The sequence below is a fragment of the Volvox carteri genome (assembly GCF_000143455.1).
Source record: "Volvox carteri f. nagariensis unplaced genomic scaffold VOLCAscaffold_62, whole genome shotgun sequence".
NCBI classification, from domain to species: domain Eukaryota; kingdom Viridiplantae; phylum Chlorophyta; class Chlorophyceae; order Chlamydomonadales; family Volvocaceae; genus Volvox; species Volvox carteri.
Window position 1 is genome coordinate 181,511 of NW_003307605.1, and position 25,480 is coordinate 206,990.

Below are 25,480 nucleotides of genomic sequence, written 5' to 3' on the forward strand. Positions count from 1 at the left end.
AGATAACTGAAAGAAGTATCTCTCCAGCTTAGTTTTATGACGGCTGTTGTCCCTTGGATCCTTACCTTCTGCGTGTAATGTCGTAGGTTGAAACTAGAAGGATAAACCAAACGGTCAACAAGGTGAGCGTTGCTTTCAAACGGTTGCATGCAGAGATTCTCAATCGCAACCCATGGATGGGAAGTCTGGCCCACAGAACACTGCGGCAAACACAATTGCATGGTTACAGCAGGGTTGTTATCATTCCAGCAATGCCCACACTGCGGCAACTTTGCACTGATATCATAGAACATGTAGGATGCTTCTAAGCTGGGAGTATGCGCGTCACGTGCATCTTGATACATCTGCTACCAGCAGCCAGCGGAGCCTGTAGGCATTTGACCAATATCGCCCAGGCATGTTGGTATGTTATTTTTCTCAACATGGCTGTTGATGCATGTGTCTGGCGTTGCGCGTTTGGATGCTTTCTGGGGCTGAACTCCGGAAACGGAACCGAACCACGTCCCAACCGACTTTCCTTTCTTTCCGCATCAATGGAGTTTGCAGACTTCCATCTTTAAGGGTTGTTCAGCTTCCAAACCGATGGACGGAAGCACAAACAAAATGCCTGTTGTCGACACCAAGGGCGATAGTGATCTTACGCCGCTATCCTCCGCTGCTGCTGTGGCATGGAAGTGCTGCATTCACTCAACAGCACCACTCCTCGGGTACGTTGTTAAGTTACTTGGTGCATTCCTGAAATAATTTGCAGTTGAAGTCTTAAAGTTACGTAGTTTTTGGGTGTCGGCATCCCGATTTTGATTCCTTAAGCCACTGTTCTGGCCTATAGCTAGCTGGCTAGGTAGGTCGGCGATTTATTACTTTTGTGAAAAATCTTTTCGCCTTCGCGATACGCAGGGACTCCGGCGCACGACTAAGCATTGTCGTTATTGACACTCATAGCGAGCTAAGGAGTACTATCTTTGAGGTCGACTCGTGGCGCCCACCGAAGGAGATCACCCGCAGCGATGGCACCATCGGCTGGGAACGCGAGGGCGCGATTTTCCTGCCAGCCGAAATTAAGTCCCCAGGAGCAGTGCTGGTTCGCAAGCAGGATAACCAACACGGCGAGCTTTCGCAGGATTACATTGCCTCCATAGACCTCACCTGGTAGGAGCAGAATCCATCTGCTGCTAGGAGTATTACCATTTTCACTTTTACCCATCTCCATGCGGGTATGCGCACACTGTATTTATCTACACCATTAGGAGCCCCATTAGGCAACATATTAATAAACCTGCGCTCTCCTAAGACTCCCACAACAAGAGCGTATGCGGGTTAAATGGTCTGAGCTAGCAGAAACATACATACAATCGTACATGTAACCATTGCCCCCGAGAGATTCCGAGATCGATACCTGTCAAGACCAAAAATTCTTCCAATTGTGGAAGGCATTGCGCCTCTATATAATGGACGATGGTGACCTGGGATAAAGTTACCTCGCGAGACGACCACGAATGGAGATAGGCCATTGTCGACCCGGCAGATACCGTTGGATGCTGGTGGTGGGTGCGGAACCTTACCGAACTACTGAGAAGTTGACTAGGGTGACAGGATGAGGGTGCCCCGAAATACCGGGGAAGGCAGGTTTCGCGGGCTAGCTGCCACGGGTGAAGATATACCCCCCTGTTTCACACATCATACATACTTACATACATACATGCCTCCATCCCACCATTACCACCAGCGAATAATATCTGAACAAGGCCTGTGCGCCTGCATACATTATAATTGGATGTCTTCGCGGAATGATTGCATGGCAGACTAGAAATGGTGCGTGTGTACAGGAACAGAACACGGAAGAAGCCAAGGGCTGCAAATAACGTAAGGAAAAATGCCTTCTCCAAGCAAAAGCAGACACAATTGCACGAATACACAGCCCTCCCTGACCTGTCCCCTTCTTTCCTCCCTTTCCCGACCCTCTTCACTACCTGCCATTCTTCAACCCCCTGCCGTTATTCCACCCTCTGCCCCAGCGCCACCTCCGTCCATACCATCACCGCCAACAGCTGGGTTTCCTCAGATCACGGTTGGCGTGTGTTTTTCTCGGGAGTTGCCTACCTGCCCAAGGACACGCCCCCGACCCTGGCAGATGAGCGCCGGGACGAGCTGCGGGCTCTGCAGGTGGGTGAGGGGAGGTGTACGGGAGGGGGTCGTGTCAGTCAGCGAGTTTAAAACTGGGTGCCTCTTCCTCAAAAGCTTAGGACAGTGCACAGAAAGGGTTGAGAGATGGATTGAGCTTATTCTGTCCTATACCAGGCTGTCCCAACATCCTGTGTCGACAGTACCCTGCCTATCTTGACCCCTTCTGGCTGCTCGGCCGCTGATCACCGCCTCCTGCCCCCATGCTCTTGTCCATTCCCGCGGCTCAGGGTACCCCTGAGACTCGTCTGGAGAAACGGAAGGACACGGACCGAATTTACTGGTACCAGGTTGGTTGGCTGGATAGTAGCCACGGATAAAGCTAACAAGACTACTTCACACACTGCAACATATATATGCAGGTGTACAGCGATCTCAGCTCCGGCAAGACTGGCGCCCTTGTTCGTCCCAACCTGGGAGATTCCAAGGCCCTGCCATACCCTCGCCGTCTCGCCACCAACCGCGGTGATGAGCGGGATGGAAGGGAGAAGGCACCCCAGCAAGGCAAAGACCTGTGGCTGCCGCTGGGTACGCGATCTTGTGGAGGAATGTCCGTCTGTATGTGGGGTTTGTTTGTATGTGCGTCCATGAACACAAATGGTCGTCCCGTAGGTTGGCTATGGTATGTACTATATTTGTATATTTGGCTTCAGACACAGCAAGCATGATAGGGCCCGGCTAGAAAGTTACAAGCTCAGCTCCGGCTTATAGCTGGATATATTTGAGTAGAAATCCACAGGTCAGGCATTACTGCTAGAGCACGCACAATTGCCCCATGGTCGAAAATCCTTACGATGGTGGTAGGGATAGTGCCCCAAGTCGATGGACGGTGGTGAGCTAATTAAGTTAACTTGTGAGATGACCAGGGATGGTGTTGGGCCGCCGTTGATCCGGCGGATTCCGGCATCCAACGGAATCCACCGGATCCAGAGGGAATAAATGGGAGCCCAAAGGGTACCTCCTGCCGGGGACGTTACAGGGTTTTATGAAGGTCCCCTGTCCGTAGAAGGCCTGCTGTGAGAAGTTCATTTTTGTGTTCATGCATTAAAATATGTTTATCTTCCCCTCCCCTCCCACCCGCACGCAGATGATCAGTTCAGTTTTGACAAGTCCTCTGACTTCAATGGAGCAGCCCTCCAGGGGTCCCTGGCAGCCGCTATTGCAACAATTGCAGTGAGTTGACAGCAATTGAAGTTGACGCGTTTGTTATTACATGTGTACATGCATCTATGCATGGATGTGCATTGGTACTGATTTTAAGATATCGGCATCCCACATCGGCTGGGCCGGCCGACCTTCTCCCTTTGTCAGTAAAATATTCGACCACCTATAGGGACGGTAGCTATACGAGAACGTCACCTAATCGAAATTTTTACTGACGCTGCTCTTCTGCTACCTTCGTTTGCACCCGGGTGGAATCTGGCGCTGGCCTTATCGCCCTGCTGCCGGGCCTTCAGTTTTAGTCTCGGGTAATGCCCTTTCTCAGGCGACCGTACACATGTAAGCATATAACACACTTACATGAAGGCACGCATCATATCATACCGCACGCAAATGCGCCAAGCAAGTCGGTTTCCCGCCATGCCCACACCACACCCTTCCCCATGCACACGCACTCGCAGGAGGCTGCCAACGCAAGCAGTCGCTCCCCCGTCACCCTACTGCCCACGCTGGTCATCGGAGCCGCCAGGCAGGTCCTGGGCAAGATACTGCCCGGAGTGGAGAGCCCCCTGGACAACTTCGAGGACTTCAAGGATGTCATTGCGATGTACAAAAAGGTATGGCATTGTCGAGGTGTCATAAATGTTTACGGCATCGTACTCGTGATGCACATGGGCGATGTCGTACAGGAGCTTATGCATGCGCACGGCACCGTATTCATTTGATTATACACGTGGGCACGGCAGGCAGCTCGTGTCCCTACACACACCTTTTTCCCTTGCCCTTACCTCCACACTGCCACCTACTCCACGCAACCCCGAACCCGCCCAAACCTTCCTGTTTTTCCTCTGTACCGTCCCCTTTCCCTGCAGTCTAGCGGCTCCTTCAAGAGCCTCCTCCCCACGGACCTCTATCCCCAGGGCGCAAACGGCGGTGCTGCTGCTGACATGGACGGGAAGCCATCAAAGGTGTCACCGTTCAAGTCAGCTGACGGTGAGCCACATGTCGTACAGCCTGCCGAGCACGTTGCCGTTGTGGAATCCCTATCTGCAAGGAAAGTGTCTATCTTCATGGACGAGCAAACTAAAGCAACAGTGACTAAAAAGCCAACCCTCCACTCGATGAGGATATTTTACCCAATCCGTCCGTGGCCGAGTCATGATGTACCCAGTGGATCGGTAACACGGTCTCAGGGTCCTATCGAATCCGTTTTCAGACCCTTTCGATGGTTGGTGGTTAGGGGCGTTCATTAAATCGGCGTCACATCACAAGCTCGCCACAGGGTCTCGACGGCGTTGCCGTAACTTCCCTTCGAATGCGGCCCAAACCTGCTGCATCCCCATTCCCACTTTAGCATCCCCCTCTTGAACTTAGACATAGACACACACACACACACCGCAATGTCACAGGCGGTTGGGAATTCCAGCTGAACAAGGAGGCGGCGGCCAAGGTGGACAGCTACACGGCCGAGATGAGGGTGAGAAGTGAGGGGGGAAGGTGGGATGGTGTGGAGACTGGGCTGCCGAAGCTGCCTAATGTGTACATATGAATTGCGTCCCGGGGTTAACAGGTCTCCTCTCCGCTGGGCCTTGTGTTCGGCCCCCTCCCCCTCCCCCTCGCCTCCCGTTGTTGCACGGCCAGGTGGGCCCTGTGTACGGATCTGCTACCGGCACCCCAGCTGCTCGCAGCTTCTTCGCAAAGGATTCCAAGCCCGGAGCGAGCAAGACGGACGAGCGGCTCGGATCAAAGCTATGGAACTTGGTGACTGGCAATACACCCACCATCAACAACCTCCTGTATTTTAACGTAAGGCACAGCACAAGGCGCAGTTAACCATCCACGGTTTTCCTACACAAGTATAGGGCTCTTACGTATGTATTTGCGTTGTATCCCTAAAGCATTTAGTGTTGCATGCTCTGTTGTGTCGTTTCCAACAACACCACACGTCTAAGGGCATTGACGGACACCCCGAGCCTTATAACCTGTAAACATAACCCACCCGTACTGTGCCCGTGACGTACAATTATGTACACCGCTTTGTCCGTTTACATTCTCTGGTTTTGCGCCCCAGGCAATGCCTCTATCTCAGCACGCACTCACTCGCTTACTCGGGCCCCTGTCCCCCTTCCTTCGACACACAGCCTCCCCGCGTGCTGGATGGTCGCCCGGACGCCTGGCACTGCGACCTGGAGTTTGGTCGCCAGGCCGTGGCAGGTTACAACCCGTGTGTCATCACCGCCCTCACAAAACTGCCAGAGAGCTTTGGAAGCGCAATTCGGGGGGAGCACATCAATGGTATGAGTGGGTGGGGAGGATGGAGGGCGGGAAAAATTGTCTGTTGGCTTCTGCCTTTACCCTTTTCTTTTCCCCCCTTTCTTCCTGCCCCCACTTTTTCCTTCCCTCCTCTACTTGTCCCCGTCTTTCACCCTTCCTTCCTAAGTAATGAACACGCACATGTATACTGTACCCAGCTGACCTGCAGGGGGCCACCCTGGAGCAGTTGGTTTCGGAGGCGGCGGCGGGCGGCAAGCCCCGGTTGTACTCAATTGACTATTGGGATCTGTCGGCTTTCTGGGAGGCAGCGGCCAACGAGCAAATCAAGGATGTGGTCCAGCACGCGGGCCGTGCCATCCTCTACCTGCGGAAGTAAGTGGGGAGTAAGTGTAATGCTGTTGTATGCTTTTTACTAGTAGGAAAGGACAACAAACTATGGCATCCGGCAGTCTTCAGCATTCAGCGAACCAACAAAATCACCTAATTACTGTCCTACCCTTATAAAACCAACACCTCCAATCCGCCTCCCCACCCACCTGCCCGCCCCAAGCAATCTTCCTCTCCCCTAATATCGTTTCTCCCCTCCCCGATCCTGCAGGGATGAGCAGGGCAATGATGCGGGCCTTATCCCCGTGGCCATCGAGCTAGCCCATTCCAAGACCCACGCGAAGAACCCTGGTCTGGCCCGCACTGCCGGCCAGGTTTACTCTCGCTCCCAGCTCTCCGCTGACACCGCCACTCTAGCTGTGTGGCGACTCGCTAAGATGATCTTCAAGTCGCTGGACTCGTCGTTCCACCAAGTGGGTTTGCATGTGGTGTGTTTCGCGTTTCTGCGTGTAGATGTGCGTTGGTGGTTTTTGTTAAGGATTGGGAGCAGGCTGTCGTGCAAACGCCCTTCTGCAAGTTTTAACGTAGCATGCCCATAAAACAATATTGTCTTCTCCCTTCCCTGCAGCTGATCAGCCACTGGAATCGCACCCACTGCGTGCTGGAGCCGTTCTTCATCGCCCTTCGGCGACATGTTAGCGTCATGCATCCGGTACGGAAGCAAATTATTGTTGCGAGCAAGAGAGGAATGCACACAAAACTTCTACTATTACAACGGCTATTACCTTCATAATCCTTGCACCGTCATTTTACGTTCCAAGAGCAATGATTGTCTGCTTATTGATCTTTTCAAATGTACCTTTAAAACCTGCTCCCTACGAAGTAAATGATGTGTGGAACAGGGGGGCATATCTTCACCCGTGGCAGCTACCCTGCGAAACCCTGCTTTCCCCGGTATTTCGGGGCACCCTCATCCAGTCACCCTAGTCAACTTCTCAGTGGATCGCTTAGGTTCCGCACCCACCGCCAGCATCCAACGGAATCTGCCGGATCGACGGTGGCACAACTCCAATCCTGGTCGTCTCGCGAGTCAACTTAATCTCAGGTCACCACCGTCCATCAACAGGGGGCACATTTATCTTCCTATATGCCGGATAGGACAGGGCGAGGTGGAACAGGGGCTGCCAAGGGCCTCACACTACTGCAGAATAGTGCGAGCAACAATAAGCTCCAATAGTGTAGGCATAATGCCGGAACTATGGAGCTGTCAGCTGAAGTAACAAATTTGAAATTTGGCAAGCCATATGGCTGCCGTACACACCTTAGAGGCTATACTCGCTTCGATCCTGCCACATCTAAGCTACAATTCAACAGCGGTAAACCTATTGCAAGCTCCTCCCCTTGGTTATGCCCGCCCAAATCGTAAAACCAGGTATACAAGCTGATGCTGCCGCACTTCCGCTACACCTTGAACATCAATCGTAACGCTCGCTCGGGCCTAATCAACGCGGGCGGAATCATAGAGAAGTCCTTTTCTGCGGGGCCTTATGCCATGCGCCTAGCATCCGTTGTGTACGGCAAGTACTGGAACTTCGCCACGGAGGCTCTTCCGGAGGACCTCAAGACCCGGTGTGTAGTTGGTGGGGGGGATCAGGGATTAGGATTAGGGGTTCAGAGGGAGCATCGGGTAATGCACAGGACGCGACCACGGTTGAGGTAATCAGCTTTCAAGAGCCACCCCATGGAAGAGGGATAAGGACCATGATGGAAGGTGGGTAAGTAGATATCCTCCAATATACCAGAGTATATCTTTCCACGGGCCCCATCCCACACTAGCCCCCCTCACGCTGTCCCGCACAGGGGTATGGTGGATCCCACTGGCAAGCCCTGGCTCGATTATCCGTACGCCACTGACGGCTTGGATCTGTGGAACGCACTGACGTCGTACTTCGACACGTACCTGAAGCTGTACTACAAGAGTGATGAGGATGTGAAGGGGGATACGGAACTGCAGGCTTGGTGGCATGAGGTCAAGGTGGGTTATAGAGGGTGTGAATGAGGGGGCAGTACGCGCTCCCCGCCATGGCTTGAATTCGCCTTCCGTCTGGCTTTCCCCCTTCACCTTTCCCCCTTTCCATGATCCAACCCTTCCATGCTTCCGAACATATTTTTCCCTCCAAACCATTTTTTGGCGAGGCCCCAGCGCGTAGCGCGTCGGGGGACCCCGCCCTGTAGATTGCACCCCGCTGTGCATGCATGTGCATACATATGTGTCCGTGTTTAACGACCAAACATAATATCTCGCCGCACTAAAGCGCAATATTTAAAGCCGTTAATCTTCCATAATTCAAGGCAGTTTCCTTGTAGCTGACAAAATTTGTATGACGGCAAACAAGTTTGCCTGTTTCCATGGACCAACGTCAAGGTCACGTCAACGTTTCTCGCGCCATATTTCGATCCATACGATGCCGTGTTTCTTGTCAAAGGAGCATGCATTCGACGGCGTCATGCGAATAGAACATGCATCGCGACCAGCTCTCCATGACCATTGCACCGGCTTGCCGTGCCGAAGGCCTCGCGCTTCACAATTTGATTTGCGCTACCCCAATGGGATGAGATAAGCGTTTATGAGCAAAACTACGCAAAGTTTAGGAACTTTGAGTGGTAGCACCAAAGAATCATGGCGATGTTTACTCTATCGGTTTACTCTTCATCTTCACTAGCCGGCACTTTGGTGATCGAATGTGTCCACGGCTCCGAAATGCCTTCAGTAAGCTGATAGTTTTGGTGCCTTCTCTCAGCCTCTCGGAGGTGATGTCCAAATCTGCCGCCGTACTGGCATGCACCCGGAATTCACGAAACTCACTTCATCTCCGAGCGTGTTACTGCCATTTACCCTTCACGCGACTGGAGTAGTCTCTATCCCCATTTGGGTCGGTGACTAACGTGCGCAAATTTTGACAGATTACCTTCCCGACTGCTCTTGTAACGCAACTCGCCCTCCCATTCCTTCACACCCACATGCCAGACCGAAGGCCACCCCGATCTCATCCGCTTTGGACTCCGCCCCGGGGCCGAAACCCAGCTCTGGGGTTTTGAGGGTCCTATCCCTTCCGTACAGCAGCTTGTACGGGTGCTCGTCACCATTGCCTGGCTGGCGTCAGGCCATCACGCTGCGGTCAACTTTGGGCAGTACGACTACACGAGCTTCGTCCTCAACGCTTCTTCGTTGGTACGGCGGCCCATGCCGGCGCCGGGGGATGAGGGCTGGGAGGTAAGGGGGAGTGAGTGAGTGGAATTGGGTGTCAGAGGACGTTTGGCATTGGGGGCTCGTTGAGCTGCGAGCATGACCATTATGAAACTACGGTGACCAGGGCTGGGGAGGAGGGTTCTTAAATTAATGAAAGCTATTCACCTGCAGCATTATACCCCCCTTCCAACGAGCTCTCAACCCTCAGCACCCCATCCAACGAGCTCTCCCCCTTTTCCTCCGCCCCAGGAGCTGACACGCGCCCGCGTCGGTCCCACCCAGGAGGGTATTCTTATGATGTACCTCGCTGACCCGCTCACCGCCATCACGGTACGGCAATGGGATGGTGCACTGTACGGCAACGGGTGATGTATGCCAAAACCGCGGTGATTGTGCTGATTAGTTTTCTTGCTTGTGTGTGCGTGGGAATGTATGTTCAGGAGCTTCATTATATTTCCCCAGTTTGGAGTCGCAGTGTTGGGTTTGGACTCCTTGGGGCGATTTGCTCACTGACGGCCTGCTACGCTTGCAGCATCCACACAATCCCACAGGACCTCAAGTCGCTTTTGTGTCATTTCCACCTTCCCATTTCGAACTGCGCATATCGCTAGACATTGTGCCTTTACCCCGTTCCTTCTCCCCCCTTCAACCCCGTATACAGGTCGCCGCCACTGTCAAGTTGTTGTCAAGTCACGCCAGGGATGAGCACACTCTGGATGAGGTCAACGAACAGCTTGTGGTGAGGGTGGTTGGGGGAGGCTTCGGGGCCCTGGGGTGGTGGTTATGAATAATGTCTGGAAGGCTGTATACCACCTAGCCGCAATATGGGGCTGGGGGAGGTTCGAAGGAAGAGGTTTAGGGAAACAGATGTGGAAGATAGAAGAGCCACATGCATGGGAGGTGGCTTGCAGAATGTACTTGCTGCATGTTATCGCCTTCTGATAGGCCAAGCCACCGCGCCCCCCAACATGCATTGTTGCTAAAACCGTGACAGCAGCTCTAAAACCCAAAACTCTCGCTCCATCCCTGCAGGATCCCGCTGCCCGCGAGGCAAACCGGGCTTTCATCGGCGCCATGAAGCGCCTGGAGGAAACCATTGAAATGAGGAATGCGGACGTGGCTAACTGGGCCCGATTTGGCCTGGCGACAGATGACACAGCCGGCCCGCTGCCGTACACGCTACTTGTGCCGGGCTCGCAGGCGGGCGTTACGATGCGCGGCGTGCCGTACTCGGTTTCCATCTAAGGCAATGTTTGGCATGCCGCAATCTTTGGGTCGTTAGGCAAGGCCAGAAAGCGCTTGCTTGATAATTGAACTGTGTGAAAGGGCAGTTAAGCTGGGGGTAAAGCTTACACTTCCTCTACTCACAGAAGCATGACATGCTCTTCGCAGTATGCGTGCATGATTATTTTCTTAAACCATATCGGTGTTGTGTGCATTATTAACCTGATGCTCGGTTGTGGCCGTTATGGCTTCTTTCGGCAACGGTTGGCACAGCTAGCAGGTTTTTACAGATACATACGGCATGTGGATATATATACATGGTACAGGCCGAAACTGTACTAGTGGCTGCAAAACACTTTACGGCTTTTGCCGCCTTTTGCGAAACGGTCGGAAGCCTCAAACGCTGCAATTTATGATATCGATGCGTTTCAAACGTTTTGCATATGCCCTACGCGCGGACGCATATGCATGGACGTCCTCAGATCGCTCTCAGACACCCTGATCACTTGATTGCTACCCGCCTAGGGTGTAGAGCTGCGAACTTAGGTGTTCTTCTTGCGCAAGTTGCGCCGTTAGTACTGATAAGAAGCTAAGGGGAAACGTAACAACCAGATGGTTAGCTGATTGGACTATGTGGTGGGGCTAGGTATACTTGGGTCGATCACTCTCTCACATGAAGCATCTCAGCTCCTGAAAACAGCCCCAAGCAAAGGGGTAAGGTCTGCCATACACAGTAGCTCGCGCCTGACGTTCGGCGGGACTGGTCCTGCGCACTTTTGAGCAATGTGAGACGCCCTTGCTTAGATTAGAGGCGGTGGTACTTGTGCAAGACCTTCCATGTCTGGGATTCAAGAGGCCTTATCGTATGAGCCCAAACAGTGTTGTCCTGGGGCCTTTCGCCTAATGGCCAGCTAAGGTCGCTGGCCCTTCACTATGAATGGAACTTGTCTCTTCTTAAGGGTTTCGCAGGCTTCAGTACGTGCGGAAACGGAAACCTGCGGAAATAGGTTTTTTCCCGCTTTCCGCAGCAGAGCCTAGAATGGCGGAAGTGCAGAAAAGAGAATCCGCATTTCCGCGTTTGCAATATGGCGGAAAGTCAAAAACAGATTCCACACCTGCGTTTGCCATATAAGTACGTGCATTTACTTCAGTATTGATATTAGTTTAGGGTAAATATGTCAGGGTCCTTGAGTCCATACCTGGTGTAACATCGGTGTGAGCCGATCCGAGCGTCCCAATACAAATCGTCAACATTAAGCACTAAGGAGGAGGTCTACGATAAGGGTGCTCTGGCCTGGGGGATTGGGGGCCGAAGAGAGGAGGAATGCATGCAGGGAGCAGGGTAAGCATCGGCAAGGGTGTGGGGCACACGTGAGTCCGTCACTAAGTTCCCCCACATCTGGAATTCCCTTTTAGGAACCCCTACATACGAACACTATTCGAATCCGCCAAATTTTAGATCCCACAAAGCTGAACCGCATTTGCCAAGAGCGTGTTTTTGATGTTATCGCAACACTGCAAAGAGCTAAAAAAGACAAATTTACATAGACAATTTATCCTTTTCGCAAGTTTCCGCAGCGTTTCTGCAAAGGGGTTCCCGAATACGAAGTTTCGGCCCGATCCCTGAATAGGCTCCTCGTACGGCGCTAGCCGAAAGGGGCCGAAACTAGTTTCCGGCTTACGTAAATATCCGGTATATACCGCACCAAGCTTTATTCTACGAAACTTGGAAACTGGTTTCTCAAGGTTGCCATCTCGTGCAGCTTTCAGTTTAGGCCCGAACGTCGTAAATATATTTATCGATTCTGGAGGTTTCCATGAATCTATGCAACATTCCAGCGACTCGGCAACTGTTGATGTTAATTTTTGGGCAGGGCCCCAGCGCGAAGCGCTCAGGGGGCCCCCAACCTGTAGGATTGCCCATGTCCGTGTGTGTGTGCGTGTGTAACGGACCAAACATAATATCTCGCCTGGCTGAAACGCGTTATAGGTAATATATATCATTCTCTATCGCAAGGTATCGCGCCTGTAGCCAACAAAAATCGTATGAGCACAAACAACTTTGGCTGCCTCAACTGACCGAGGCCAAAGTCACATCAACGCCTCTGGGGCTAAATTTCATCTCGAAAAGGTGCCGTGTATCTCATCATTGATTTCCGAGATGACAGCGTATGATTACTTGAACACCCAGCTTGTGTTACCATTTGCCTGCACGGGCATTCACGTGTACGACTTGCCACCAGCAGGCCGACAAATTTGCTTACATTTCTCTATGAAATACGCAAGCTGCTCATTTGTACATTTACTTTAGCCAATGCTCGGGGCCTCCGGAGACTTGTGTTGTGCCCCGATGAAGCCTGCGGCTGTGGGGCAGATTGCTGAGGCCGCTGGCGCTTCGGGAATAAACATCACAGACAGCACCGAAATTCACCCAGCTTTCGTTACCATTTGCCCGCACGGGCATTCCGACTTGCGGTCTGTCGCACTGTCCATGCGGCATGCACCCGGGATGGATGCGATTCACGTGGAGCCCGGTGCAAGCTTAGCTCTCACACCATCAGCACTGCTGCAACAAAGCACATCTCCCACCGCATTGACACTACCCATCAATTGTCACATGTGCCGCGCTAGCTACCGGCCTGTACAGATGCAGGGGGGGCCCGCCCTTTTTCTGGCTTCGAGGAAGCCGACACCCGACTTGTCATGCTATGGCGGTAGGCGAAAATATGGCACTAATAATGCGATAGCACTTTTGAAGCTTATGCGCACATTTCCTTGAATGGATCACATCCAGTGCAATACCACTAGATATTTACCAAGACATGTAACATTACTTGCATGCTGTTTCTCATGCTGGATAAGGACACGGCACAACAGGGCGCAACCGAGCGCCGAGGATAGAACTCTCGCTCAGCAAACATCGAATGTTTCTGGTGAAGCAGCTGGCCGCATTTATTGCGGCTTCATAGGTTGCGGCCGTACGGTGGCAGTAGTGCCCTCTAACATGCCCATTGGGATGACGAAACAACAGCTCACACTTTCATGCATTGACAGTGAGACAAGAGGAGCCTCTGCACTCGTGCAGTGCCTGTAGTAGGCTCATCAACCGTCTCAGTGGCATCATCAACAGGCTCAGGTCGTCAATAGAGGGCTAGGGGTACTCAACGACCTTCCACACTGAGGATGTCAGGGGCCGCCATGGCAGCAGGGTGCACGATGTCTAAAGCATCGACATAGTCTGCAAAACCTTCAACAGAAAAACGAAGAGTGTGGGGCTCATTGGGGAACCCTGCTTAACCCCTTGGGTTGAAGGGAACGCCTCTCCTATTGCTCTGTTAACCTTGTCAACCCAGTCAAACACTTTCTCAAACCAATCTGGCAAACAAAGAATGCTTGGCCCGAAGCATTGACGAAATCCCTACAGCACTGGTCCATGAGGTGTCGCACCAAGAACAGATTCTGAGTGGTGCCATGCTGAGGCCGAAAGCCACCCTGGTAAGGGCTGCGAGCACCACAGCATTCCTCCCAGGCCTTTAGCCTCCGATCAAGCAAGAACACATAAAGCTTAGACGAGCCCCACCAACAGCCAGCCCCCAATAGTTACTAGGATCCATGATGTCACCCTTCTTGTGGATGGGTGTGAAGGCAGATACCTCAAACTGCCTTGGGTAGTCCCCAGTAGACCAGATATGCTTCAACAGACACAGCAGATATGGTGCAAGCACCAGCTCCTCCTTATCCTCAACCTTCCTGGTGGCATACTTATAACACTTGGCATGGGCCCAAGTCCCGGGGATTTATTGTTGCCCAGCATTTTTTAGCGTAGTGATGACCTCCACCAGGTAAACAGGGCACTCAGGGCTGCCACAGTGGTGACTCTCTGATTTCAGGCCAGACAGCCCTCGCCAGCCCAGCCACACGGCATCGTAAGTGAGCACCCATTTTCTTCCCTGACACGCTTGGGTGCCGTGCACTGCTGGCCAAAACCCCTCTCCAACACCGATAAGCAGGCTCGTGTGAGCACTTCGACAACCATGGTGCTATCAAGTTCACCCCAAAGTTTGCTAACAGCATCTGAAATGCGCTGCACAGCAGGGTATCATCGGTGGCAAACAAGCTCTCATACCGGGCCTTTGTGTTGGATGTCAAAATGTGCCATGGATTTGCACCTCTTAGTTGGGTTGACACCCTCTCACAGTACCCCCAACTCAAGTGAAACCGGGCAGTGGTCACTCATGAAGCTACCCACTCTCTCACCAGCAAGTATGACAGGAATATCCATTATCCATTATGTGTAATTGGTCCACCCTAAAGAAAAGGGTGGGGGATGCTATGAAGAGGTCAATCATGCTGATGCCGTTCCGCTGGACTCCAAAAAGTGCACAACCCTTGCAAATCTCCCTGAACACGCCCATTCAAAACAACCATCAACATTTCCCGACAGAAGACCACCAAGGCCCGCCTGAAAGCATTATCAGTCTTGTCTTCTGACTGGTGAGGCAGAATGGCATGCAAAAGGTTTGCTTGCCCCAGCTCCACCTGAGCTTAATCGCCTAACTTGGTGCCCCCCTCAGCATCTGAGAAATTCGAAGATCTCTGCAACCCTGGAGTTCAGGTCCCCTATTAACAAAACCTCGTCGCCCGGTTGCTGGTACTGTCTCACCAGCGACCACACTCTGTCCATGACACATCGTGTTATGCTATCCTGCAATCTGAGTCCGCTAGCTGTGTAACACCGAGATCTGAGCGGCACAGTGTAGCAAGCACCAATAACCAAACCGTTCCCTCCAAGAGCCAGAGTTTTACCATGAAGCCGCAGCCAAACACTGTTCATGCCTCTTGGCGCGTCTGTGAGTAATGTAATGCGTGATATGCTGATGCACCCAAACACAAACACCGTTCCCGCGACCTCCCAGCAAGGTAGCAACGTGACTCTTCAGGTATCAGCGATGATAGCCTACCCAGAAGTGACCTGTGCATTTCAGAAACGATGTTGTAACACAATGCAAGGTGAAGCAGCTCATGCTGTTCTTGTTTCCAATCAGTCACACCACATATATTCCATTGAAATTTACGAAGTGGTTCATATCTTCAGTCGGTTTCCTAAGCATCCTGGGTGGTGTCCATTGCTACAGCCCCCATGGAGGGAGGGGGTCCTCCTGGGGGACCACCCTGCCCTCATCCACACCCACCCCATGCCCACCTGCCACCTCTGCTCCCACCTGCTCCAGCCCCACCACCGATCATCATCATGTTGGCACCCGTTGCTGCACTGTTGCCGCTCAGTGTGTCGCTTGGCTGCCACAGTCCAGTGTAGGGCCGCCAGGTCCCATTGGTCTTCATGGAGATGTCCACACCATTTCCCCTGCAAACAGTGTGCTTCTTAATATTGCAGATCCAGACATACATGGGAGTGTACTGTGCCTTCAGCTGCCTCATCAGCGAGCCTTGGATGATGAAGTTGTTGGTGTTAGCACCCAGCTGACACCGTAAGTGCAGCAACAGGTATCAACATGATGATGATGATGATCGGTGGTGGGGCTGGAGCGGGTGGGAGCAGAGGCGCCAGGCGAGTGTGGAGTGGTCGTGGCGAGGGCAGGGTGGTCCCCAGGAGGGGCCCCTCCCTCCCCGGGACCGCGGCAAGGCACACCACCCAGGACGCCTAGGAAACCGACCGGAGGTATGAACCGCTTCGTAAAGTTGAATGGAACATACGTGGTGTGACTGATTGGAAACTAGAACAGCATGAGCTGCTTCACTCCGCATTGCGTTATGACATCGTTGTGCTTACTGAAATGCACAGGTCACTTCTGGGTAGGCTATCACGGCTGATACCTGAAGGGTCACGTTGCTACCTTGCTGGGAGGTCGCGGGAACGGTGTTTGTGTTTGGGTGCATCAGCGTATCGCGCATTACATTACTCACTGCACATCGACACGCGCCGAGAGGCATGAACAGTGTTTGGCTGCGCCTTCATGGTGAAACTGTGGCTCTTGGAGGGAACGGTTTGGTTATTGGCGCCTGCTACGCCACGCCGCTCGGTCTTACACAGATAGTGGACTCAGATCGCAGGATAACGTAACACGGCGCGTCATGGACAGAGTGCGGTCGCTGCTGAGACGGCAACCGGGCGATGAGGTTTTGTTGATAGGGCACCTGACCTGACCTGAATTGAAAACCAACGCGACACGCTGTCCTTTCTGATCTAGCTTAATTGCTCCGAGTCCACATTTGCGTACGGCAACGCTGAACTGTGGCATTTTCATGTTGTCCTGTGAACAGTGCACTGTACATTGCTCCAAAGTGCTCTTGACGAGACGTATTCAGTGCAATATCGTGCAGAGATTGACCCTGTCAGCTTGTACAAGTCATTTTACTATGCATCCTACCACGACACTTTTGACGCAACCACGCGTCATGTTATGCTTCAGCAGCACCACTTCTAAAGCAGCATCAAGGTATTCGCCGGCGTGCAGTCGAGGAACCTTTCGTCAGTTTGTATCCAGGCCAATTAAAAAGCCACACGTAAAGGAGATTATTTGTGCAAGTTATGAAGGTCAGGAGTTTTGTTGTGAAGCCCCATCTGAGTTGAATTTTTGAAAAGGTCCGATTTGCGTTTCACTCTTTCCTGCCCTACATTTGCCGCGAGGCGGGTTGCTCATAAGAGGCACTTTCGATGATCAGCGTCCTGAAGACTTTATGCGATGTCCTTGCTCTTGTTTAAGGTTATGGTTACAGTGCAACAACGCAGCGGCGCGAAGCTCAGCTGGATGTTCTTCGCCAGGAATTGAAAGCTCTAGAAGACGAGCGTGACGAAGCCGTACGAGTTGGTAAGGACACGCAGCGGCGTATGCGATGGTCACGGCACTAACTGTCAGTCAATCGGAATGCCCAAACCTTCACGTGCTTGCTTCACGACTGAGGAGCGATGCTCCCTTCTAGTCTTCAGTTTTCAGGCTCTTCATAATTTCGTTGCAGGCGAGATTCCCGACGGACGGCACTACATCTTGCCTTTCATAAGCAAACTCGCTTGCGGCAGTTCTCCTTTCTGTTTGGGGCCAGGGGGCAGAAGGAGATGGGCGCAAGGCTTCGCAAAAACTCGCTCGCTTGTTCCCTCCACGCCTCACAGCACTAATGTCTGTAATGTGTTTGGGGCCCCAAGGTTCCGAGGTTACTAAGGGAAGTTTTGCGTTAATGCCGCGCACTCGGGTAGTGTTGATGCTAATGTTGCAAAGTACCGGCAGTCGCTTGCTTGGCTTTAGCACCCATCCCTCTGGCCCCCTTAGCCCCCCTCCCCAACCCCCCTCCCGCAGCCGAGTCCTGTGCCAAGACGTGTGTGCGCCTCACGGACATGAGCAAGCTGCTGGAGGTGAGGTGAGGGGGGACATAGGGGTAGCAGGGAAAGTTGTCCTCCGAAGGGGCTGCAGGCCGCCATGAGTGCCAAGTCGACATGAGCGTTTCTGGATGGTGGACCTTGGGCGGGGGCCCCAATGCAAAGGGGGGGAGGACGAGAAGAAGCCTCTTCAGTACTTCACCTGCTTTGGACTCTTCAGCAGTTTGTAGCTGTGGACGCCGACAACTGTTCTATATCCTCAAGGACTTCGTGATCCCCACACACCAGCAACCTTAACAGACCCTTAGCGGCCCCCCACCCTTTCACGACTACATGGTACCCGGATTGCCTTGCTGCGTAGTGCTGCCCTGCCCGCACCTCCCCGGAAGGCCCTTACCTCTCCAGGGGGGCTTTTCAGGCTCTTCCTGCACAGCAGCCGTGTCTTTGTATGTGTGACGTCTGCCCGTACGGCACTCTTCACCTTGATCGATTGCGGTTTGTCCTGATGGTGAGACGCCGCAATTACCAGTCGCGACGGTTGATACAGGCGGCTCCACCGATGTTCAGCCGCCTGTGCCACGGGAATGTGCACCCCATGTGCATCCTGCTGACTGTTTTGCTGTATTTGGGACGTGGGTTGGCCCACCCACCCCCCTTTCCCCCTCCCCGGGTACACTCTTGCCCTGGCAGCAGCTTCACTCGTGTGGGGTTCGTCTTTCCCCCCCTCCCCCCTCGTGTTTCAGGACCTTGCACTGGAGAAGGTCAAGGCGGGTGACGAGGCGGGGGCCAAGGTGGTCCTGCAGGTGGGCCGGGGGCCGGGGTGGGGTGGGGTGGGGGGGAATGACCGGGTGGCTGATGTAGGGCGAGTGAGTGCGCCCGGGTAGGGCTGGGGACGGGCCTGGGCGCGAGAGGCGCTTGTTCACAGGATGCCGTCTGACTTCAAGTCGCAGTGGTTGTGGTGGCGGCGGCGGGTAGTCGGCATAGTGCGGTGCTCTCCGTCTGCGGCCTCCGCGGCGCTATTCGCATGCATTCACGGGTTATCGCATCCGGATGCTGATCGCCATCGGACCGGATTGTCTGACATACGGACGGACGTGATTCACTGAAGGCGATATGTCACTTATCTGCGCTGTGTCAAAGAACTGCTTGCTGTAGTCCTACTCTTCCACATACCTCGCCTACCTGTTTATCAACTCCTCTACGCCACACCCCCAGGAGAAGAACTTGTTGCGAGAGATCATCGATAAAAGCAACACCAAGGCACAAGCTAACTTTTCGTTGGCAGGTACGTGGAGGAGGATCAGGGGTCGGGGCCGAGTGGCCGATGATGGCGGGGCACTCCGAAGGCGGTGGTGGCAGGGGGAGGTGGCAGGGGAAGGTGACAGGGCCTAACCTGAGTATATGTGTATGTATGTTCATCTCCCTTTTCCCATCATCCCAGCACTGCCCGCCTGGCCTTCTACCTCGTCCTCTCCCCGGCTTTCCAGTATGCACCTTTTTAACACGTGCATACGAGCATGCACACACACACAAATTACACCTCTCCCCCGACCCCCCCCCGCCGCTTAGGAAAGCTGGCGGGGCTGATTGGTGACAAGCACAACGAGCTGGTCGGGCTGCTTGGAGGACACCCAGCCACTGCCGGGGGGGACGAGCCGACCACCTCCTCGGCCAGTCGGCCTAGCGGCGGTGGCGGTTACACTTCTCCGTACAGCTCGTCATCGTTGTCGTACGGTGGTTACCAGATGCCCTGGGAGAGGTCCTTGGCGGAGGCTCAGCAGCGAGTGCGGCAGGTGAGCATGCGTGGGCATGGGGGGTTAGCGGGAAGGGAGAAAGGAGCCTAACTGAGGGGTGGGGGTGGGTTGAGGGTGGGGAGAGGAAAATGGTAAAAGGTGAGACGGTGAGCTTTTCAGAGCCTGCTTGGGGCGAGAAGGGCCTTGCGTCCTTTCCCCTGTGTGGCACGGTGGTACGGCAATTTGATACAGCAGTGGCGCACATAGCGCCCAGTCTTCCCAACCCCTCCCAACCCCCAACTCTTTGTTCGTTTGCTTGTTCCCTTGATTGGTGTCTCTGCAGGCCGAGGCCGAGGCTCAGCGGATGGGTCGGCTGGCCGCTCTGAGCGCGGAGGACTCCATTGCCGCGGCCCGGGAGCGGCTGAGGGCGCAGGACAGGAGCGGTCGAGCAGCCGAGGACATACTGCAGGTGGGTGTGCCAGTTGGCGTGAGAGGAGGAGAGGGAACCATAGAGAAAGGGGGGGAAAAGGATCATGTGATGTAAAATGCAACTCAGGTTGTTGTGGTTTTGTGGTCGTGGTTGTGGTGCCCAAAGGGCCAGCTAGGGGAGGGCTGGAGGGAAGCGGGTGGAAGAGGGGCCCATCATAACCCACATTCCCCCCGACCCTGACAACGTTCATTAGTCCCCCGAGCTCCCCTGCGCAACCCTGATGAAACTGCCGCCCTGCTCCTCGCCCGGCCCCCCAATTCACAACCGTCCTTCTCCCCCTCGTCACTCGCTATCTCCCCCCCTCGCTCACACGCAAATATGTCGCCAACTGGCCAACCGGTCCATTATCATCAGGCTCGCGAACGTCTTCGTCGCAGCGCGGAGTCGTCCATCGCTGAGGCCCAGGAACGGCTGCGGGCCCAGGACAGCCAGATCCTGGAGTACTGCCGCCGCATAGTGGCGCGGTACCGTCGTGGCGAGTACGTGGGGGAGGAGGAGCTGGAGTTCGCTTTCGACCAACTGGAGAGGCGGCTGCTGTGACCCCGAGACCCCCCGAGCGGGTTGAGTGGTACGTGGGGTCTGTAAGAGGTAAGGGGGGAGGGGGCAGGCGGGGAGGAGGAGGGGCCGAACGTGCGTATGGGCCGTGAGATTTGCGTGTATCAATGGGGGAGGGGGTGGTAAAGTGCGGAGGGGGACCCCGGCGGTGCCGCGAAATGAGCTCGAGTCCCCGGCCACCACCCACCCTCTGTGTCCGTATGTATTTGGGGAGGTGCGGGGGCGGCCTCCCCCTAAAATGATCTTACCTCCCTGCTACCTCCCCTTGCATGGCCATACGACCTGCTGCCCGCCCGCCAGGCGGAACTGACAAGGCGCGCCGTTGTCTGGTTGCCCGCAGCAAGAGCAGCAGGAGGCGGAGGAGGACGCGGGGCTGCCTTAGTGGTGATGCGCTGTTGGCCGCAGTGGAGGGAGAGGGGAGGCGGGAAGGCGCTGAGCACGAAGGCCCCCAACTGACTGAGCGAATTGCACTGGTGGGTTGAGCGGTGTATGTGTGTCTGTATGTGTGTTGTGCAGTACAGGAGGTGAGCGAGCAGAGTAGCGATGCAGGGATGTGGTCTTGTAAGCGGTGGCGGGCGGAGAGAGGGTGCTTGGTTGGTGGCGATAAGGCCTCCCGTCGGGGCAGGACGAGTAGCGGCTGGTAGGCGGCTTACTGAGCCCATTGCCGGGGGGGAGTAATGTGGAGGAGGGGGAGGAAGAGAGAATACCTTAGGAGCAGGAGTACCCTACCAGCAGCAGGCAGTTGGTGGATGGTGCGGTTGTAGCTGGGGGTGGGTCTTCTGGATATTCGCATGCGGCAAAGGAATTTGCTGGAGCAGGTGTAGAGATGGTAGAACGACGAGAGAGGAAGATGAGTGTTGTGTAGTACTGTCGTACTTCAGTACAGCACGCGGTGTGGGAGAAGCCTATCAGATAAGCCAGATGCGACCAGGCCAGCAGCAAAGGCGACCACGTAGGTGGAGGGGTGCGGAGTATTGTGCGGGTTGACGTTGGCACGTTGGTGCCGCTCTGCTTGCTTTGGTTGTACTGCAGCCGCATTAGGTAGTTAGAGCAGTGAGGAGTGTTGTTCTATCTTTTGACATTTGATTACAGGATATGACAACATACGTGTGTGGCGGTGGGGGTGTAGGAAAACTCGGAAAGGAAAGCACGATCGTCCAGGCGGCTAGGAAGCCAGGTAGTTGGGGTCCGATGATGGTGATAGTGATGCCGGCCAAGAATGTTGCACATGTGAAGCACAGGTCTTGGGAAATGCGGCTAATCCCTTGCTTGCAATACATCAACGCCTGTACGGAAGTTCAAAAGCCCGCTCAGGGTGCGACCTCTTTTCACAATTTTGAGGTTTTCGGTCCCCTCTCGCGACACAGCGGCACGTCCCCATGCGACCGCTATCCGCGGGGTCCTAGGGTGGTGTTCACGGAAGGTGACTCGAAACGGTAACCAGAGAACCAGCCACGAAAGTCCAGTCCAGATCAGAATCAAGGTCCAAAACGCTTCGAAGGGTCGCTTTTCCCGCTTGGGACACGTCTCCCGCCGCCATGCAAGCGCGCGCAACATTCCCCCTCCAGTCACACATACATACATACATACATACAGTGTCAGTGATCTCAGTTATCAGTTCAGGCGCTACTGGTAACGCACATACCCATGCCCCCGAAGGGATCGAGACCGGTCAGGGTCGAAAATTCGTCCGATTGGGTGGATGGCCCGTGACCAGGGGGTGACCGTGGTTAAAAGTAGACCTTCGAGCTGGTCATGAATGGAGTTTGGCCGCTCTCGACCCGGCACATTCCGTTGGATGCTGGTGGTGGGTGCGGAACCTGAGCGATCCACTGAGAAGTTGACTAGGGTGACTGGATGAGGGTGCCCCGAAATACCGGGGAAGGCAGGGTTTCGCAGGGTAGCGGCCACGAAAAAGGCATATAAGGACCCCCTGTCCCACACATTAATACATACATACGGCTGAGAGAGCTGTACACGCCAGCAGCCATCCAGTCGCCATGTCGCCAATCAATGCGGGCAACAGCAAAGCATGACACGTCTAAGTCCGATCACGCATACACCATACGCGGGGAGTGCAGGGTACCAGCTTCCAACCCCTCCCCCCTCCGGCCAGCCAAGCAGATTGCCAGTGGGGCCCTGCGACGTTGGCTGACCGCCCAACTAGGCCCGCCGCCACTACAGTATGAGTGCAATGCATCCAAGTTCTAGCATCTTCGGCGACGATAGTCTTCATCCGTGCGTGAAATAGCAGTTTAGGAGAGATACCAGCTCTGCAGTACTGCTGCGGGGGCCGTCATTGCGGCGGACACATCCGCATCGCTCTGGCACGCCTCTCCGCACACCTCTCCGCACGCCTCTGCACTAGATCGGGCGTGAGGTTTCAATATCACCCGAGCTTAACTCCTGAGGTTTCAATATCACCCGAGCTTCACTCCTGTTTCAAACTCACAACCCTCAACTCCCTCCATTCGACACGGGTCCCGAATAACTTCTATCCGACTGAGCGGCGCAGTACACATGGCCGTACGCTCGCCGTATACACTGGAACCAAATGCAGTCAGCAAACCAGCCGAAACGAAGCAAGCGAAGGACACGGCAACAGCTGATAGGCCAGCTGGTCACACACATACTCGCACACACACACATACTCGCACACACACACACACACACACACACACACACACACACACACACACACACAACCTGCCTATCCACCGCGTCTGTCGGGGATGAAGCCAACCCCTCTCAGGCCCCCTCAGCCGCAACCTCTCTCTCTCTAACTCCCTCTTGCTCTCCATCGTATATATAAATGTGTGTGTGTGTGTAGGTGCGTGTCGCCATCAACTGTACTCAACTAGGCGGAAAGACGCCCAAAGCAGGGGGAAAGATAAGGCCCCGTGACCCCCGGTGATCTTATGCACATCCTATACAAACATGCACATACGCCGACATACGCGCCTGGTGTGAGGGGTGCGCCAGATGAGGAGAGGTAAGGTAAAATGGTGTTGTACAGGTGTGGCGGCTGTTGGGTCGCCCCCACCCCACCCCACCCCACCCCACAGACGCACGGTTGCATGCTAATCCTACTCGTCCAACCGAGAAGCGCAGTACGACAGTCTCCGCTGTTGACCACGCGCGCGTATTACCAAGCGCCTCCACCGTCACCCCAGCAGCCCTCATCACACCCCCGGGGTGGATCTGGTTCCCAAGAAATAGACCGGTGGTCCAACCGCTATCTAGCCACCGCCACCGCCACCGCCACCGCCACCGCCACCGCCACCGCCACCGCCACCAGCCGCCTCCGGACAGTCGTCGCCATTGCTGTACCGGTGGCTTGCTCTGCTCTCCAGGTCAGACGTCGCCGTCGCGGCCGCCGCCACCTGGGGGTGGTCGCTGCCGTCGCGGCGGCGGTGTAGAGTGGTGCGGAGGTGCAGGCGGCGCCCGCTGGTGCCGTCGATAACCCCCGCAGCAGCAGCAGCAGCTGTAGCGGCAGTAGCGGCGGCCCCGTCCTCCAAGGCCCTGATCGTCCCCGTGAGAGTGTCTCCACCCCCGGAGGGGGGAGGGACGTCGTCAGGCGCCAACCGGACATCACCCACACCTCCGCCAAACCCAATCCCGTACTCCTCCCCCCCCGTGCCGTACTGCCACATGCTCCTACCCGACATCGTACGGGAGCCAACCCCCATTCCCAACCCAACCCCGAGATTCAGATGTTGATATTGGTGTTGGTGTTGATGTTGATGGTGGGGATATTGGTACCGCTGCTGGTGCTGGTCGTTGCCGCCCCACTCGTGAAGGTGTGCGCCAGGGGCCGACAACACAGTGCCGTACACGTGCAGCTGCGGGCCTCTGAAAGCGGCAGCTGTAGCAGTGGGAGTGGTTGCAGCTCCGGTATTGATGGCGCGGGGTAGCGGTCCGCTGAAGCTGCCCCCCCCTCCTCCCAGGCCCCCTCCCGCCCCGCCACCCCTTCCCGCTGCCGCAGCTGCCGCGGATATTGCGGCCGCCGCTGCCGCCGTGATGGCGTTACTGCCGCAACTGCCCTGCCTCGTCAGTGTACGGCGCAAGGAGGATATGTTAAAGCCCCCCGTACCGAAACCCAAACCGCTCAGGAAGCTGCGACTGCGGCCGCTGTCCCTAAACTCCCCTCCCAGCCCCTCACCCCCCCCTCCCCCTCCCCCTCCCCCTCCCACCCCTAGCAGCAATCTGCTCATGACGCTCTGATAGCTCGACCGCTGTTGCGACTGGGCGCGACTGAGGAGGCCATCGCCGGGGGCGAGGGAGGGGCACGAGCCGGCGGCATGGTGGTTGTGGTGGTTGAAGGGTGAGGGCCCCGGCGAGGGCAGGTTGCTGCACTCGCTACCGGTCCTGGGCACGCCGGTCAGCACGGGGGGAACCCGGCACCTCTTGCGGCTCCTGGGGGAAGGGGGTAAGGGGGGAAGGGGGGAAGTTTGCGAGCTGGGGCCCCTGGGGGTGAGGGTGAGGGAGGGAGCGGAGTTCTCTTCCCTTGGCTGCCACACGCCGGCTATCGGCTGTATGCGGTGTGTGGAGGGGGTCAGCTTCGCACCGGATAGCTGTACCCCCGGCGGCGAGGGAGATCCACCTTAACACATCTTTCGTCACCAGTCGTACACACATATCATATCAGGTAGTACACATGCTTGAGGACACGCACGGCTGTTTGGAAAGCAGCGGGGCACCTGAACGGCGGCGGAGACCATGAGGATGGGATGGCGGTGAAACAGCCTTGCCCTCAGCCCCTCTTCCCCCCTCCTTCCCTCCCCCATTCCTTCCCTCTCCCCTCCTTCTCTCACCCTCACCCCCTCACCCCTCAACCTCACCGGCTCCGTCTGTCCTTGTCTTTGCCGTATCCCGGTCCCTGTCCTCCCGCCGCCGCCGCCGCAGTCACCGCCGCCGCCATTTCCTTGAGCTCGTCAATCAGCCTCAGCGCC

General features: G+C 55.2%; 2 protein-coding genes across 2 annotated transcripts in view; both read left to right on the forward strand.

Annotated features, from left to right (window-relative positions):
- Positions 1-603: 603 nt before the first annotated feature.
- On the forward strand, positions 604-10,438 carry VOLCADRAFT_97558 (uncharacterized protein; the record flags this gene model as incomplete). The annotated part of the gene is made up of 20 exons (XM_002956505.1): positions 604-707; positions 898-1,149; positions 2,016-2,163; positions 2,412-2,471; positions 2,544-2,709; positions 3,269-3,354; positions 3,804-3,959; positions 4,215-4,335; positions 4,752-4,819; positions 4,984-5,148; positions 5,484-5,643; positions 5,814-5,988; positions 6,215-6,416; positions 6,572-6,655; positions 7,376-7,572; positions 7,804-7,978; positions 8,972-9,217; positions 9,443-9,523; positions 9,855-9,932; positions 10,226-10,438. 20 exons carry the CDS (start codon positions 604-606, stop codon positions 10,436-10,438), a joined length of 2,937 nt encoding a protein of 978 aa, XP_002956551.1.
- A 6,306-nt stretch (positions 10,439-16,744) lies between these two features.
- VOLCADRAFT_107293 (uncharacterized protein) overlaps positions 16,745-25,480 on the forward strand; it is a gene marked incomplete at its 3' end in the record, with an annotated part of 9,426 nt that continues 690 nt past the window's right edge. The window contains exons 1-14 of the mRNA XM_002956506.1: positions 16,745-16,973; positions 17,143-17,247; positions 17,731-17,786; positions 18,494-18,553; positions 18,966-19,035; positions 19,320-19,543; positions 19,827-19,952; positions 20,328-20,452; positions 20,521-20,561; positions 20,829-21,001; positions 23,594-23,751; positions 24,329-24,444; positions 24,514-24,578; positions 24,728-24,852. Coding sequence (XP_002956552.1) covers positions 16,796-16,973; positions 17,143-17,247; positions 17,731-17,786; positions 18,494-18,553; positions 18,966-19,035; positions 19,320-19,543; positions 19,827-19,952; positions 20,328-20,452; positions 20,521-20,561; positions 20,829-21,001; positions 23,594-23,751; positions 24,329-24,444; positions 24,514-24,578; positions 24,728-24,852 — 1,622 coding nt within the window. The 5' untranslated portion in view covers positions 16,745-16,795. The remainder of the gene's footprint in view (positions 16,974-17,142; positions 17,248-17,730; positions 17,787-18,493; positions 18,554-18,965; positions 19,036-19,319; positions 19,544-19,826; positions 19,953-20,327; positions 20,453-20,520; positions 20,562-20,828; positions 21,002-23,593; positions 23,752-24,328; positions 24,445-24,513; positions 24,579-24,727; positions 24,853-25,480) is intronic.